Here is a 17,936-nt window from a genome sequence, read left to right on the forward strand (position 1 = left end):
TGGCCAGCCTCCCCATAACCTCAGTCAATACCTCCCTAGAGCCATTCCAGATAAATAAAACTTGCACCTGCTCTGCAACTGCAGGTGCAGGATCAGTTTTTAGACCTGCTTTACTAACAGGTTGCCTGAACTACCTTCTACATAGAAATTCCAGAGCTGAATTGACTATTGTGCTACCCCAGACATGTGCGATCAGAAACATTTACATTAAAGTGGTGTTTATTTCAGCTTGGCAAGAAAGAGGGAGTGGAGTGGTTACTTTTCACGTGAAATTTTTTTAATCTGTTACCTATTATTTCTATGAAAGCATAAAATCTACATTCTATAGATTTCATTTCTCCTTTTTCCTTTCTTCTTTTTTCTTTTTTTTTAATAGAGATGGGGTCTTGCTATGTTGCCAAGGGCTGGTCTCAAATTCCTGGGCTCAAGTGATCCCCGGCCTCAGCCTCCCAGAGTGTTGGGATTACAGGCATGAACCAACGTGACTGGCTATAGATTTCCTTTCTAACCATACTAGAAAACTTGTAGAGAGAAGAAGAAAGAAGGAAAGATAAAAGAGACCATTCTGATAAGCTAGAAGATATGTTAATATCTATTTGGGGATCTTTTAAAAATACTAATAGCCAACACTCATCAGTATTTCCTCCTTGTCAGGCCATACACTAATGCTTTTCTTATATTTTCTTGCTACCACCCTGTAATGGATAACTGTTATTAAGAAAACTGAAAGTTAGAGGGGTTAAGCAGTTTTCCCAATGTCACCCACTTAGTAAGTGTCAGAGCCAGAATTTGCAACTGGATCTGCCTGATGCCAGAACCCACAATATTAATTACTTTGGAATATAGTACTTGCTTGGAAATAATTCAAGTTCCCTCATTGGTAAATGAGAAGGATAATCGCAAACTCATGGAAAGGAGGTCTGAAAACATTCTATGACATAAATAGATGGGAAAAAAAGTAGATTTTTATATTTTCTGAACATATTGTTTATGGTAAAATCATTTTTCCTCATGTCATTTGTCTTCACATGATTCGTCTAGCTTCTATTTTACTTCTTTCCCATGGCTCACTTATAAGTCTCCACTCGAAAATCTCCATATTTGTACAAGGAAGAATCTGGAAGTGGCATGAAAGAGAGCTAGCCTATTAGAGCCACTGGGAATTTTTCAGTGGAAATCTAGGTCAGAGCAGAGAAGGCGGACCCTCGGGAATTGTTAAATACCCTTAACAACAAAAACAGAGGGAGAGAGATTTTAAAGGGGATCTAGTGAATGTCACTAGCCTTTTTTTAATGTCCAGGCCTTTTCTTCTCTGGGCTTGTTTGTGGCACCAATGACAGGCTTTTGGAGCCTTCATTTTGCCCTACATGTATTGATTACTCTTAAATTGGGTTTGAAAATTTTGTTGTTTTTATGGGAGAATGTTTGCTTTATTCCAGAAATGGAATAAAAATGGAATATTTGGGTGAGAGGAGAATGTAGATCAAAGAGCGGTCCATGTTGTTTGAAAGTGAAAAAGCTGTATACAGATACTTTTCTGAACTCTCAACTCTCACTTCTCATCAGGTAATATCTATTCATAATTATCCTGTTTTGTTTTTCAGTACATGTTTGTCTCCTTACTCTCCAGAGATTCAACTTACAAACTACTAAAATCTGTGTGTGGACACTTAGAAGTGAGTATGATGTCCCTGAGCCTCAATTACTATCTCTCTTCTGTATTTCTTATGGTTTCATTGTTAATCTGGTTTTTCGCTTTGTTCCAATAATTTCAGAATACAAGTGTTGGTAACAGTCCCAATCCATCTTCTGCTGAAAACAGTTTCCGAGCAGACCGCCCGTCATCTCTGCCTCTGGTAAGTTGCCTACATAACTATCTAAATGCAAAAGAAAGGGAATATGTCCCACAGTTACACTTGTGCTTACACCATGACCAGGGTGTGGGAAGAGCTTAGGACCAAAATATTTGAGGTACAGTTGAAGAAACAGGGCATATCTGTCTTGAAGAAGAGGAAACCATAGTAGCCATAAACTTTTTCCAAGTAATTGAAGAGTTGTCCTGCAAAAAGAAGGAAACACCTAGTAGACTGTCTTGGTGAGTTACTGGTCAGTGAAGGCATTCATAAAGTCTTGCTCTGTTTGCCTGTCAATATTGGTTTAGAGGGATTCACACATCTATTTGAGGTAGGACTGAGTCATCCCACAAATCCTTAAATGTCTTCTGTGTTCAAGGCACCATGCTAGTGCACGCTGTAGGATACCAGGAAAAATTAAAACTAATTCATGCCTTCAGAGACTTCACAACTTAGAAGAGAAGACAAACATGCTCAGAATTAACTGTTAAAAAAAAAAAAAAAGGCCGGGCGCGGTGGCTCAAGCCTGTAATCCCAGCACTTTGGGAGGCCGAGACAGGCGGATCACGAGGTCAGGAGATCGAGACCATCCTGGCTAACACGGTGAAACCCCATCTCTACTAAAAAATACAAAAAAACTAGCCGGGCGAAGTGGCGGGCGCCTGTGGTCCCAGCTACTCGGGAGGCTGAGGCAGGAGAATGGCGTAAACCCGGGAGGCGGAGCTTGCAGTGAGCTGAGATCCGGCCACTGCACTCCAGCCTGGGCGACAGAGCCAGACTCAGTCTAAAAAAAAAAAAAAAAAAAAAAAAGAAAGAAAAGAAAAGAAAGCTATAAAGCCCAAGTGACAGGTAAAGATTGATTCATTCCCTTAGACTTTGTAAACTGTAGAGTAAATCTCCAGTGGGAAGTAGCTCCCTCTGTTTGTGTAAGATTTGTACCCATAATGGTTATAATGTTTTCCCAAGAGAGTTCCAGCCATATCATTCAAATGATTATAAATATTCAACATTAATGAAGCAATATGAGCCCATGGTTTCAACATCTCCCACAAATCTTTTTTTGAGAACAGTTTAAAAGTAATGGGACTGAAAGCGTATTCACACAAACACTTGTACAAGAATGTTAATAGCGTTATTCGTAATAGCCAAAAGGTGGGGAAAAGCCTAATGTCCATCAACTGATTAATAAATTTTTTAAATACCCATACAATGGGATATTATTCAACCATAAAAAGGAAATTAAGGGCTGGGCGTGGTGGCTCACGCCTGTAATCCCAGCACTTTGGGAGGCTGAGGTGGGCAGATCGTGAGGTCAGGAGTTCGAGACCAGCCTGGCCAACATAGTGAAACCCTGTCTCTACTAAAAAATACAAAAAATTAGCTGGGCCTAGTGGCGGGTGCCCATAATCCCAGCTACTCAGGAGACTGAGGCAGGAGAATTGCTTGAACCTGGAAGGCAGAGGTTGCAGTGGGCTGAGATCGCCCCATTGCACTCCAGCCTGGAGGATGGTGCAATGAGACTCCATCTAAAAAAAAAAGAGGGAAATGAAGTACTGATACCAGCAACAATATAGCAACATGGATGGACCTTGAAAGCAGCATGCTAAGTGAAAGAAGCCAGACTCAAAAAGGCCACATACTCTATGATTACCTTTATATGAAATATCTTGAACAGGCAAATCCATAGGGACAGAAAGTAAACTAGTGGTTGCCAGAGAATGGGGTGAGGGAGAAATTGAAAGTGACTGCTAATGGGTATGGGCTTTCTTTGGGGGGTGATGGAAATATTTCAGAACAAGATTGTAGCCATGGTTGTACAACATTGTGAATATTCTAAACACCACTAAATTGTATACTTTTAAATGGTGGATTTTATGTTACCTGAATTTTATCTCAATTTCTTAAAAATCTACCTTGAAAAACAGTAGTGGGAAGCAGCACAAAATATAATGTAACACATATGATTTGGAATCCAAGAAACCTGGTTTTAAATCTGGGCTCCACCCAGCTATGTTATATCATCAGGCAAGCTCTGTAACTGCTTTGACTCAGTTTCTTCATCCATTAAAATGCCAGCTTCATGATATGGCTGTGAAGATTAAATGCAATCATGTATGTAAGGAGCTTTGCATACTGCCTGATACAAGATAGGCATTCAAGAAATCATTAAATTGAAGAAATTTTCAATCTTCCTTCTCCTATAAATCCTTGTATGAAATCGAAATGAGTGTTGAGATGAACAAAAGACAGCTAGTTCAAGGTGAAAGGTTGGTAATTTGCTTACAAGATGAGTCTCTTCTTCATCTGGCAGCTGACTAAATTGTTAAAAGCTCAGCCTAATTGTACCTTTGCCAGGACATTTTAATGACACCATTTGTCTCTTCCGTTCTTAAGCACTTTGGGGAACCAATAGAATACAAAGTAGAACGCCTGTGCTTTTTCCCTTACTCCTCCATCATCTTTCTAAAATGTAAATGTACTAGCACTAACCCTGTTTTGATTTAGTTGAGGGAATAAAAAAAGCTTAAACTTTATTTTCAGGGCCTAATTTGCTAAAGCCATTTTTCCTTTTCTGTTTCCAATACTTTTTTAAAATAAAAAAAAAAAAAAACTATAATCTAGTAGTATCTTTCTCTCTGTCTACATATTTGAACTTGGATTTAAAGCTTTCTATTTTTGCTCTTATATATGTGTATAGTAATCAGGTTTTCTCATTTCAAAGTGCTAATGAAACCTCTTCAGCTTCACACTGGATGCTTCTCAATTATTGGCATTCTGGGTGTTTTTCCAGACATTTGTTGTTTTAAACAAGTTGGCCACTGTTTGTTGACAGAATTTTAACTGCCTGAAAAATCTGTTTCAGTAACCAGACACTCGGTGATCTGTTGGGAAAATCCCAATCATATGGGGTAATCCTTCCTTCTGTTCTGTGTTTTATAGGTCAGGCCTAGGTGAAAGGGCTGGGAGGTACAAAGGCCTGCCTGTTTACTAAGGGAAAATCAGCCTGTCTTCATTTCACTGTTTCCTTTCAGGATTTCAATGATGAATTCTCAGATCTGGATGGAGTGGTTCAACAAAGAAGGCAAGACATGGAAGGATACAGCAGTTCTGGTTCTCAAACTCCTGAATCTGAGAACTCTCGAGGTTTGGGAAATTGTTGTATTTTGACTAAAATTTAATTCCCCGCAAAACATCCTCACCCAACCCCCTTAAAAAAAAAAAAGAATGAAAGAAAGAAAAGAAAAGAAAGAAAAAAAAAGCCACATTGTCTTCCTAGCTAAAAATCAGGAATGGAATCTGGAGAAAGGATGCCTTGAGAGTTTGAGGGAAAAGAATTGCCTATGTGGTAAAAATTCGTTTCCTTTTATGCATATTTAACAGAGGTCTCTTAAATAGACCTAATATTGGGGTAGTTGAGAGAGAAAAACATAATATTTTCTTCCCTCTTTTTTTTGTTTTTGTTTGTTTGTTTGAGACGGAGTCTTTCTCTGTTGCCCAGGCCTAAGTGCAATGGCACGATCTTGGCTCCTGCAACCTCCACCTCCCGGGTTCAACCGATTCTTCTGTCTCAGCCTCCCGAGTAGCTGGGATTACAGACATGTGCCACCAAGCCCGGCTAATTTTTGTATGTTTATAGTAGAGATGGGGTTTCACCATGTTCATCAGGCTGGTCTCGAACTCCTGACCTCGTGGTCCACCCACCTTGGCCTCCCAAAGTGCTGGGATTACAAGTGTGAGCCACCGCGCCTGGCCTATTTTCTTCCCTCTTATTTCAATAATATTTTTAATTGTTATAGCCAAATTATCTATGTGAGTTAGTTGGAAAATGAAAGACTATCCTTATATCACTTTATTACTTATTTGCTTAAGCATTCAGTTTCAGCCCCCAGCCACCACAACTAACTTGTGAGATGATCCATTCATGTTCTTGACCATCATGCATGTTGAGGGATTGATTTACTTGGTGATTAATCCTGTTTTAAATACATTGGAGAGAAAACTTACCCAGCTCCGTTTTGGCTTAGTAGATTTCCATGTGACAGAATCCCAAACAGTTCTGAATGTCTCCAAGGGAGAAGCAAAGCCAACTCGGGCAGATGCCCATGTGAACAGAGTACCTGAAGGAAAAGCCAAGAGTCTCCCTGCACAGGGTAAGGAATGGAGGTCTTGTGAGGGGGTTTTTTAGAAGGGTTGGAGACGTCTGGTTGTAACTTTTTTTCTTTTTTAGACAGCGTCTTGCTCTGTCACCGAGGCTGCTGTAGTGCAATGACACAATCTCGGCTCACTGCAACCTCTGACTCTTGGGTTCAAGTGATTCTCATGCCTCAGCCTCCTGAGCCGGCTAATGCCCCGCTAATTTTTGTATTTTTAGTAGAGACAGGGTTTCACCATGTTGGTCAGGCTAGTCTCGAACTCCTGACCTTGTGATCCACCCTCCTTGGCCTCCCAAAATGCTGGGATTACAGGCGTGAGCCACCACACCTGGCCTATTTGTAACTTTTAAAGGGTCCCCATGTTTCACCTTATGACTGCTCTTCATGTTCCCTTTCCTCCCTTTGTATTATAGGTCTTTGCATATTAATTCACTTATTCATTTAGCAACCAGTACCCAGTTCCATGATTACAGTGGGGGATACGAAAGTGAATAGCCTTCATGGAGGTCACTTCATGATTCTGAATACATGAGATTATGTTTCAAAAATTTCTGTTACTGTAACCCCAGCACTTTGGGAGGCTGAGGTGGGAGGATTGCTTGGGTCCAAGGAGTTCAAGACCAGCTTGGGCAACATAGTGAGACCCTATCTCTACAAAAAATTTAAAAATCAGTTGGGTGTGATACATGTTTGTAGTTCTAGCTACTTGGGAGGCTGAGGCAGGAGGATTGCTTGAGGCCAGGAGGTCAAGGCTGTAATGAGCTGTGATCACGCCACTGTCACCTGGGCAACAGAGTGAGACTGTCTCAAAAAACAAAAAATTTTCCAGTAAAACTTAAATTTCTTATTTACTTTTTATTCTAATAACTAGCTATACTGGTAAGAGAGCAAGGATATTGTTATATTGTTCACCATTGATTCCAGCACAATGCTTGACACAAAGAAGGCTGTGGATAGGTGTGTAAATCAATGAATTGTGTTGGAAGGAATTGTAACTACTGGTTAAAATGACAACTGGGAGGCTTCAGTGGATATTTTCTCTGATTTCTTTTACCTGGGAATAATTGCCTCTCTCAAGTACCCTATATAGGGATATTGCTGGATAAAAGAAGTGTGTTATGGTTTTAAACAGTTGTTTTTTGTTTTCCACCCAACAGGTCTGTCAGAAACTGTTGGAATCTTACATAAAGTCAAGTCTCAGAAATGTCCCATGCTTCACCATATTCTTATATTCTATGCAATTGTGTAAGTACATGAATTTACTGTGACTAAGAAAATGATTTCATTCGCTAAAGGAGTAATCTCTTCACATTGCCGAGACTGACTGTAAATCTCAATTGTCTGAAATGTGACCTACATCTTTACTTTGACAATTTCTGTCTCCTACTTCAGCTTTTTTTCCTTAGGCTTAGGTCACATTTTCGTGGTTGTGCCAAACCCTGCAGAGGACTAAGTTCTGAGTGGGTACCATTAGTTGGGAAATTGCTCTGTAAATTATGAAATATATTTACCCTTGTTATTGTTTTTATTTGACATATAATCATTGTACATATTTATGGAGTACATAGTGATGTTTTGATACATATAATGTATACTCATCAGATCCAGGTAATTAGCATATCCATCACCCTTATCATCTCTTTGTGTTGAGAACATTCAATATCCTCTTTTAGCTATTTGAAACTCTATCATTGTTAACTTTAGTCATTCTACAGTGGTATTCAACACTAGAACCTATTCCTTCTATCTAGCTGTAATTTTGTTTTGCCATCTGTCCCATGTCCCCTGAACAGGGGCCAACACAACTTGAAAATGTTATCCTCATCCCCTTTACCAAAAATGTAGGCATCGACTTTTTTAACTTCCAGTGTGTAACCGATTGTTCTTCTGAAAATAGCCTGACCCAGTTCTAGGCTGTTCCTCCCAACCAAGGAAAATATGCCCAGTCTAGTTTCCAGATAAAGGAGGGAGTCACCAGAGAACACGACTGGGACTGTCTGCCCAGGCTCTTCTAGCAGAGGACGGTAGTACCGCAGGGAGGAGGAACGCTGGCTCGCTACTCCAACTTGGGTCTGGCTCTGACCAATGCTATTAGAAGGGCCATTATTTGCAAATTGAGGGACTTGGGCTAGAGGATTTTAAGTCTCTTCTAGCTGTAAGTTTTATAACAAGCATCAGCCTGTTTAGAAAGGATGTTTTTAAAATCTCTTTACCAAGTTATTTTGGAAAATGCCTTGCCTCAAGTATATCACATTGGCACTGAGTTGTTTTATGAACATCAGATCCTGGCCATTAACCTAATGAAAGTTTCTCTTTCATCCCTTTCCAGTGTCTGTGCACTAATCATCTCGACCTTCTATATGAGATACAGAATTAATACTCTGGAGGAGCAGCTGGGGTTACTAACCTCCATTGTGGACACCCATAATACTGAGTAAGCTAATTGCCTCTAGTGCTGTCATCTGCTTGCCTTTCTGCTTAATGTAATAATTGACCAGAACTTAGCATCCTTCTTAGTAAACATTAATTGGAGATACATTCTGTATGAGATATTTTGTTAAGTGTATATGTGGAAAGTAAAAAGGTAGGAGGGTCTAGAAATGGATGACCTAACCCTGTACTATTTTGGAGTTGTTGTAATGTTGCTAGTAAGAAGGCAAGAAACAAGCCTCATTTTATATTATCTTGCTCTAATATGCTAAGATGCAGTTGTGACCTTGCCCCATTTCTTAAACTATGCAAGTTTACCTTAGTAAAATGGCAGTTAACCAAGACACTCAGAGAAAGAAGCAATTCAAGAAACTCGGCACATTTGATCATGTATAACTTTTTATATTAACTCACTTATTTACAAAACTCTTGACCACTGTCAAGATCAATGTGACTAGTAATTAGTTGAATGTGTCTGTGAAGATTTTCCATCAGTCTTTTTTTTAACATGCCTGGCCTAATTAAACCTTTTCAGACATAGAGCTCTTTTCTTTAAACCTATTTACATGAAGATTTTGACACGTTGCCTAAAAAGTGAAATAATTTATGCTATGTTAGAAAGTGTACATTTAGCCCAAGTTTTTGAAGTAGAGATATTTCCTGACAGAGTATCCACCACATGCTAAAGACTCTATTAGAATGAATACATACACATACAAATACAAATGATTTTTCCTCATTACATTTTCATCACAACTTTAGAATAGAGCTGTTATTCCCATTTTACAGATGAAGAAACTGAGACTCAAGAGTAATAATTAGTTTAATGTCTTACGGTTTGCAGAATCAGCTGCAGGTGTATATAACTACAAAAACCATGGGCTCCTCAGTCTACCAGTGGCTCTCAAACTTTAATTTGCATCAGAATTATCTAGAATCGTTTAAACAGATTTCAGGGCTCATCTCCAGAGTGCCTGATATAGTAGGTCTGGCATGAGGCCTGAGAATTTGCATTTGCAGCAAGTTCCCAGGTCGTGCTGATGGCAATGGTCCGAGCTCTGTACTTTGAGAAATACTGTGTTATACCATTCTAGGACCTTTCTTTACTCTGTAGGAATTACCTTTAGGTGGCTTACATGTATGCAGGTATACAGGTTATTTTTGAACCATAAATATACACTTGAACTAATAAAATACAAAAGCCTAATAAACAGTTTGTTATGGATTCATACTCTGCCCTTACTTTCTCCCATCTTGTTCAAAAAGTTAATGTACATAAAGACAAGAAGTGACTCCAGGCCAGGCACAGTGGCTCATGCCTGATTATAAGACAAGGACAATTATAGCTGTATGATAAATCTCAAAGAAGGAACTACAAAAGTCTCACATTTCAAGGGACATTTGATTAACTAGATAAAGACATTCCTAAACTTTTAAAGTTCTAGTATAAATAGCTGAAAAGTGCAATCATTCTTGTAAGTTTATGCTCTGGTAGAGACAGAGAGGATATTAGGGGTTAATAAAAGGGTTCTAAGAAACCACGTGCTTGAAAATAATTGCCTGATTTTTGTTTGGAAGCCGAAACACACCATATCCACTTAAAAATAGCTTAAGAGATTTCCAGCTGAGCCTTTAGGAATTAGTTCCCTAAACATCTAGCCTGGAGTTGCGGATTACTGCAGGGCTTTGTCTAATATTAACAAATGAAATGTTCACTCTCTTCTATTATAAACCAATTTTCTGTTCGAATCAATTTTAAATGTGTTCATTCCACTTCTTTCCTTGTCATCCCTGCCCTTAATAATTTTTCTCTTTTTTCTTACAGACAGGCAGCACCATCTGGCCTGGGATCACAAGTACAATTCAATGTGGAAGTTCTCTGTCAAGAGCTTACAGCTAACATAGTGAAATTAGAAAAGGTGACCTATTTCTTTCCTGTGTATGGGGGCAGTCACAGTAGTGCCTATTGATTGTCCTAGGTCAGGTCAGGGATTACACACTCAGACACCGTTAGTGTGCCGCAATAAACCTACATGATCAACCCGGGCAGGGGGCTTTTCATAGTAAATGTGAAAAATATTTTTTATTTCCACAAAAAAACAAGTTTTAATCTCATTTTCCCTGAAATACATAGTCTTGCGGGTCTTTTGTTTTTCCTCCTTGATTAGACATATTACTTAATAGCACAGGGCCCAATAGTAAGTGACCTCTGACATCAGAGCTCAGTGTAGGGACGTAGTAGGGAGTGAACTGGAGACCAACCACTGGCTTGGCCAGAAAGTACAGCCCCAACTCCACCCAGGCTGATCGCTCCCATACATAAAATATTGCATGTAAGCCCTATTAGAACCATGGAAGATAGGCGTCATTGTTCCCTATCTGATAGGAGAAGAATCAGAGTATCAAATTAGCTTGCTGAAAGTAACACACCTAGAAAGGCAGCAGACTTGAGTCTGCTGAGAGAACATTAGAAGAAAAATATGTAAATAAAGTCAGCAGATCTAGAACCTGAACCAGGCCTGTCTGACTGCAAAGTTGTGCTTAGAAGCTCTCTGCTTTACTGTTCCTCAGAATTCAGCTTTAGGCTTTGTTGATAAGGCCACAGATGTACCTTTATCTCAAAGTGTCTACAGTCCAAACAACGCTAGGGCAAATCTGTCCTTAGCTTGTGGCATTCTTAGAAGGCAGCAGGAGAGTGAGCTGGAGAAGAAGATAGGCATGCCAGAAATATCCCAGAAATAAACCTGATTTACATGTCTTATTTTCTTCTCCTTTATCTGATAACTACTTTGTTTTTACTCTAATCCTTCAGGAAAGGCTTAGAGAGAAGAATCCAGTGTTCAGTTAGAACTGCTGTCACAAATGCCCAGTATTTGGTAGCTTTACATCATAGTACAGTTATGCTTACTTGGGAAGATGTATTTCTTCATATTAAATACGAATTAGTAAAATTTCATATTAAATACAAATGAGTAAAATTATCTTTTTTTTTCTACACTCAATGTTAGTATTTAATAGCTAAAGTATTAAAAGCAAAGGAATTTCCAAACTTACGTTCTAAACCAAGTCAGGTCAGATAATTCATATTAAATCATTGTATTTATGGGCAAATGTGGAAAGTTCTTACATCGAGAATCAACCTAGAGAAGGTATGGGTTAGCTTTTTTTCCTTTTTAAACCATTAATTTCTGAGAATTGAAGAAAAATGATTTTTTTTAATGAAATGCTTACAAATGTTTGGCTTTCATGCAACCCAGAGAATGGAGTAGTATTCATTTTCAATTTTGTTCACTCTGACATACCAGTGATATTCTTTGGATTAGAAACACATGGGATCCTGCTGCCTTCTTTTGTGTTTCTTCCCACTCTCCCACCGGGCCCGGCCAGGACACCACGTTCTGTAATCAGGGAACTGAAAACAGAAGGGCTTGTTCACAGCAGGCCAGCAGCCTAGGGTCTTGTGCAGGGTTCAGACAGCCTAGCAGGGAGGCCGGGGAGGTTTACAGGAGCACCGGTGGAGACCACCTTTGTCTCAAAGCAGAAACTGATTCAGTAAAAAGTGGATTTGGGGCCAAAATGCATGTGTTGATGTTCTAAAAAGTTAGAAGTTGCACACATTGCTCAAAAGAACCTAAGTATTAAAAAAGAGGTACCAGGCCACACCCGTGCTCTTTTTGACTCATCTGCACCTTTCCTCAGAGGCAGCTGGACGCTAGTGCAGCACAGCCTGCCAGTGAAATAGCAGCTCCACACCGTGGAGGTCTTATACTCCATACCAGCAATTCCTTCTTCTCGCCTTCGGGGGCCAGTGATGTCTAAGCCTCATGATCTTTCTGTGCTTATAACTTCCCTATTTCTGTTCATGGCATCACTGCTTTTCCAGTCATCCTCATTGGCAATCTAAGCATAATTTTTAACTCCCTCTTTTCACCTGCCACTGATTGACTAGTTGGCAAATCCCGTGAAGTCTGTCTTCAAATGTCTCCTCAAAGTTTCTTCCCAAAGTACCATCCTAGTCCATTCAGCCTTCCCACTACCAGTCAGATAGGGTGAAGCTGGATCTCATTGTGGTTTTCAATTGTATTTTCGTAATTATTACTGAGGCTGAACATCTCATATATTTATTGGCCATTTGGGTTTTCCTATGTAAATTGCTTATTTCCCTCCTTTGTTTTACTTTTGGGTTTTGTGTGTGTGTCATCATAGGTGTGTTTTGTGGATTTGGGATATCAGTTGTTTGTTTTATCCCTTTTTCTACCTCCCACTCCTGTTTTTCCATTTATCTTTCGTCCTGAGGGATACATGAGGAAGAAACAAAGCAGGAAAGTGGGGGGGAAAGGCAATGTCTTTTATGGGAACTGAAGTAAACACTTATTTTCTTAGTTCTGGAAGTGGAATTAATGGTGGAACAGTATAGTAGAAAGAGCATAAATATTGGAGTCAGGCCTTTGTTCTTATCCCTGCTCCACCGCTTACTACCCACATAACTCATCCTGCTAGTTCGGCTCCCTGGCCCATGGTTTCGTGTGTAAAGCCTGTCTTTGTGTGGTGTTGTGTGACTCAGGAGCAGGCATGCCTTTGCTGGCACTTACATATCAGGTCCCCTTCCTCCTCACTCACCTGAGAACACCCATAGGACATCACAGACTGTTCCTCTAATAAACAATATGTTCTTTCTTTTGATCTGCAAGGTTTCTACTCCCATCACAGGGCTGGTTGTTGAGAATTCCTTGCTCTGAATTCTTTTTTTTTTTCCCCGCAAGACAGAGTCTTGCTCTTTCACCCAGCCTGGAGTGCAGTGCCACAATCTTGGCTCACTGCCAGCTCCACCTTCCAGGTTCAAGCAATTCTCCTGCCTCAGCCTCCTGGGAAGCTGGGATTACAGACGCCCGCCACCACACCCAGCTAATTTGTATATTTTTAGTAGAGACAGAGTTTCACCATGTTGGCCAGGCTGGTCTCGAACCCCTGACCTCGTGATCTACCCACCTTGGCCTCCCAAAGTGCTAGGATTACAGGCGTGAGCCACAGCACCCAGCCACTCTGAATTCTTACAAGTTTCTTTATTCAACAGTCATTTACTGAGAACATTTTTGATGTCCAGCATTGGACCTGTCTTAAGATCCAAACATCTGATGTGGTTGGTCTCTGTCCCTGTGAAATCCACAACCTTCTTGGAAATGTTAAATAATAATAGCTAATTGGAGTAACAGAAGTGTTAAACATTATTACGTGGCATTTGTCTGATTAAAACCATCAAATGGGTTGTGTAAAGACCAATTTCCTATTGTCTTCTAATGCATTTGGGTCACACTGGTGTTGCCAGTTCCTTGTTCTTTTTCTTTCGTCTCATTTATCTCAGTCTCTACTGATATTTTCGTCTTTCTGCCATTCTCTCTTTTTTTTTAAAGCACTATATTCTCTCATTTTAAAGTAGATTGTAAGCTGGACATGGTAGCTCACACCTGTAATTTCAATACTTTGGGAGGCTGGGGCAGGAGGATCACTTGAGCCCAGGAGTTCTAGATCAGCCTGAGAAACATGATGAAACTCCGTCTATACAAAAAGTGCAAAAATTGGCCAGGCATGATGGTGCACACCTGAAGTCCCAGCTACTTGGGAGGCTGAGGTGGGAGGATCAGTTGAGCCTAGGAAGTCAGGGCTGTAGTGAACCATGATCACATCACTGCACTCCAGCCTGGGTGACAGAGTGAGACCATGTCCCAAAGAAAAAGTGGATTGCCAGAGTTCTAGTTTATGAAAAAGCATCTATTTGCCTCATCTAAATTTAACCCTTTTGTAGCTTTTTATTCAAAGTGGAATAATCTAGAACGCTATATAGACTATAGCAAATATGCCCTTAATATATTCCATTCTATTTAATAATAGGAGCTTCTTTTCTTTTATTTCAAGATACAAAATAACTTACAGAAGCTGCTTGAGAATGGTGACTGATCGACCAGATTGATTGGACCTTCGGAATACCTCATGTTTCCCTTTGAAGAAGGTGCTTCCCGGGGCGTTTTGTTTGAGTGCGCCCTGCTGGTCAGAGGCGCAAACAGATGAGAATCCAGACATTGCATGTGGCGGTCTCCAGCTCAGGAAAGTGGGGAGGGAAATAATTTTGGTTCTTGTGCAATAAAAGTTGACCTTGACTCTCTGAGGAAGATTTTGCTGCTGCTGCCTGAAAAAACAGACCCATCTCTGGAGGTCTCAGGAAGGGCCCAGCGGACACACTCTCTTGGATAATTACCATAATGGCATCAGCAAACACTCCACCCTGTGCCTTGTTCATCCTGCCCACCCTCCTGCCTCTCCCTTACACCCTTCTTAACGACTTTCAAACTAAAGGATACATCATATACCGACGAACTCAATGTGGTCCTTTCAAGAATTAGCCACAAGTCTGAAAAAGGCAATAAATGGCTCTAAGTGGACAGGTTTGCTTCAAACAAGTAACATCTACATTTTGTCTTTTTTTTTTTTCTTTTTTTAGTCCTCCTGTTATGTTCTGGTTTAAATCACCTGTGTATCTTAATTTCTCAATTCCTTTTTGGCAAGAATATCAAGCAAGGTGGATTTAACATTCTGTTTATGTTTTGTTTTGTTGCTGTAACTAATAGTTAATTGAACTGGTCAAGAATCTGTGAGGCATGTGACTGAAGTACTAAATTAAACTTATGTTGAAACCAAACCTAATTTTTAAGCCAAAAGGTATATAGTGATTTAATACAGGATGAAAAACACTGAATTTTTAAGACTGTTGGTGGACCATGATAGTAGTTTTGAAACAGGATGTCTGTATTCAGCATTCAATAATGCTAAAATCCATTTCAGCATGAAATTTGTATGTTTTTATCTTTTGCTGACTAAAATAAAATAACTGGTAGTATGCTATTTACCATATGGGTTGGCTGGTTTTTATTAATAATTGTTTAGGGTATCATAAGATCTGTAAGTATAAAGGATATTCTGTTTCTATCCGCAATGCATTTGATAATCATTTCTATGAAATGTATTTTATTTAATCAGATAAGCTAATAAGTGAATTGGTTACATCGTTTGTATCTGTTAGCCTAGTGGACAGCTGTGCCTGGTGCACCTCTGGCTTTTAATAAATACTCATTGGTTGAAACTCCCTGCTAACACTGTGTTTTGTCAGTTGGTAAATTCTTTTAACCAAGACTTACTATGCTTTCTAACTCGTTTTCCACCTGCTATCTACTGCTTCCAACTCACTTATACTTCCTTCCTCCCAAGTATTCATTTCAAAACTGATCAAGGAATTTAAGTTCTTGGGTTACAATGGTTTAAAGGAAAGAAAATGAACTTTGAAGTCAAAAAAAGGAAAAAAAAAAGACAGTGCTTGATTCCTCAGTCCACATTTCATGAGTTATGTGACCTTTAGCAAAATATTTGGCCATATCCCCCCATTTTATTGATGAGGTTGAAAGTACCAGTAAAAAGTTTCAGCGTGAGGATTAAATGTGATAATGTCAGCCAGGTGCAGTGGCTCATGCCTATAATCCCAGCATTCTGGGAGGCCAAGGCAGGAGGATTGCTTGAGCTCAGGAGTTTGAGATCGGCCTGGACAATGTAGCAAGATCCCATTTCTACTAAAAATAAAAATAAATTAGCCGGGTGTGGTGATGCATGCCTGTAGTCCCAGCTACTCAGGAGAATTGCTGAAGTCTGGGAGACTGAAGCTGCAGTGAGCCATGATCACACCATTGCACTCTAACCTGGGTGACAGAGCAAGACCTTGTCTCAGTCAATCAGTCAATGTGATGATGTCTCTAAAGCACATAGCCATGTCAGGCAAGTAGTATGCTTTCATAACAGCTACAATAGTCATTATTTTAAAAAATATTTTTATGCAACAGTAGTCCCAGCTACTTGGGAGGCTGAGGCAGGAGAATCACTTGAACCCAGGAGGTGGAGGTTTCAGTGAGCCTAGATCTTGCCACTGCCACTCCAGCCTGGGCAACAAAGCGAGACTCTGTCTCAAAAAAAAAAAAAAATCATGTCTGACATTACAGTTTTATTAAAGTTCAGTGTCAATGCTTTCTATTCAAAACCCATTAGTGATTCAAGAGTGGGTCAGCCACCTCTGGAGAACAACTTTATAACCATATCAAGAGCCTCAAAAAGGCTCAGATTTCACTGAGTTTTAGTAATCTGCCATCTAGGAATTTATCCTAAAGCAACAATTAGAGGTATAGTAGAGTTTATATGCAAGAATATTCTTTGAAAACTCTGACAGCAAAATATTAGAGAGTTGAAATATTCAGCAGAAGACAGTTAAATGATGTAGTTATTTAAAATTGCATTGTCAAAGAAAGGCATACAAAACATCAAAAATTGCATTAAAAGACATAAAACTATAGGGTATGATCCCAATTTTAGGAAGAAAACCCTAAATGTGTGTGTGTGTGTGTATATATATATATATATATACACACACATACATACATACACAGAAACCCATACACATTTTCTGTATCCTACAGATTTTGTATAATGAACAGTCATTACCTTTTTTTAATCAGATAAGTTAATTTAAAAGATTGGGTGACTCTCTGCAGGGAATCAGAACTCACAACTGCCACCCCCACAGCATGGCTGCTAGTTCTTTACCTGAAACTTTATTTCCCAACAACCACTACAGTTGACTCATCCAAAGCGAAAGAGAGCGCTGCCATTCCTAGGTTTAGTTATTGTTTCTGCTTTGCGGATTCTATTGTTTGTTTTGTTTCCCTTTACTAGCTTCCAAGTGAAAATCTGGTGCAGCTAGATCCGAATGGTGAAATCCAGGTTAAGCCTGCATACTAACGAGCATACCAAGCGAGGGAAAGCAAGCATCTGGGATTTTTACGCCTCTACCAACTAGGTTTTAAACATAGGGAATTCTAACATAGGGGTTTCAGATGCTGAATGGCCAAATAGCAAATGTCCACCATATGTTTTGCCCTTCAAAACTTGTGTAATCTTAAAAAGATTATCACTTGTAATACTATTTCTATGCACTCTAATATTTTAATCTATAATATAATTAAATACATACTATTTTGGTGAATAGAAATTACCAATCTTCCATAAGCTGGAAATGCTATTATTATTATTGTTGCCCTCTCAAGCTAAACATTTAAGATACCTTCCTATATATACTCCACAATACTCCAAAGCATTTCCCAGGTATTCATTTATGCAATTCCTTGAAACCAACCAAGAGACTTTTTTTTTTTTTTCCCAGACAGGGTCTCACTCTATCATCACCCAGGCTGGGTGGCACAATCTTGGCTCACTGCAACCTCTACTTCCCAACCCATCCTCTCACCTCAGCCTCCCAAGTAGCTGGGACTACAGGTGCACACCACCACACCCAGCTAACTTTTTGTATTTTTAGTAGAGACAGGTTTTCGCCATGTTGCCCAGGCTGGTCTCGAACTCCTGGGCTCAAACAATCCACCTACAAATGTCAGCCACCTCGCCCAGCCCA

The 17,936-nt window shown here is 39.6% G+C and overlaps 1 protein-coding gene across 9 annotated transcripts in view; it reads left to right on the plus strand.

The window, feature by feature from the left end:
• GRAMD2B (GRAM domain containing 2B) overlaps positions 1-15,572 on the plus strand; it is a 117,437-nt gene extending 101,865 nt beyond the window's left edge. For 5 of the 9 annotated variants that reach the window (XM_028849172.2, XM_028849175.2, XM_028849173.2 and 2 more), the window contains 8 exons: positions 1,605-1,676; positions 1,776-1,856; positions 4,886-4,997; positions 5,879-6,004; positions 7,165-7,252; positions 8,337-8,441; positions 10,263-10,356; positions 14,351-15,572. In XM_028849172.2, the coding sequence (XP_028705005.1) occupies positions 1,605-1,676; positions 1,776-1,856; positions 4,886-4,997; positions 5,879-6,004; positions 7,165-7,252; positions 8,337-8,441; positions 10,263-10,356; positions 14,351-14,392 (720 nt within the window). In that variant the 3' untranslated portion in view covers positions 14,393-15,572. 9 annotated transcript variants of the gene reach the window in all.
• Positions 15,573-17,936: the final 2,364 nt, after the last annotated feature.

The sequence above is a fragment of the Macaca mulatta genome, chromosome 6, assembly GCF_049350105.2.
Source record: "Macaca mulatta isolate MMU2019108-1 chromosome 6, T2T-MMU8v2.0, whole genome shotgun sequence".
Taxonomy (NCBI): Eukaryota; Metazoa; Chordata; class Mammalia; order Primates; family Cercopithecidae; genus Macaca; species Macaca mulatta.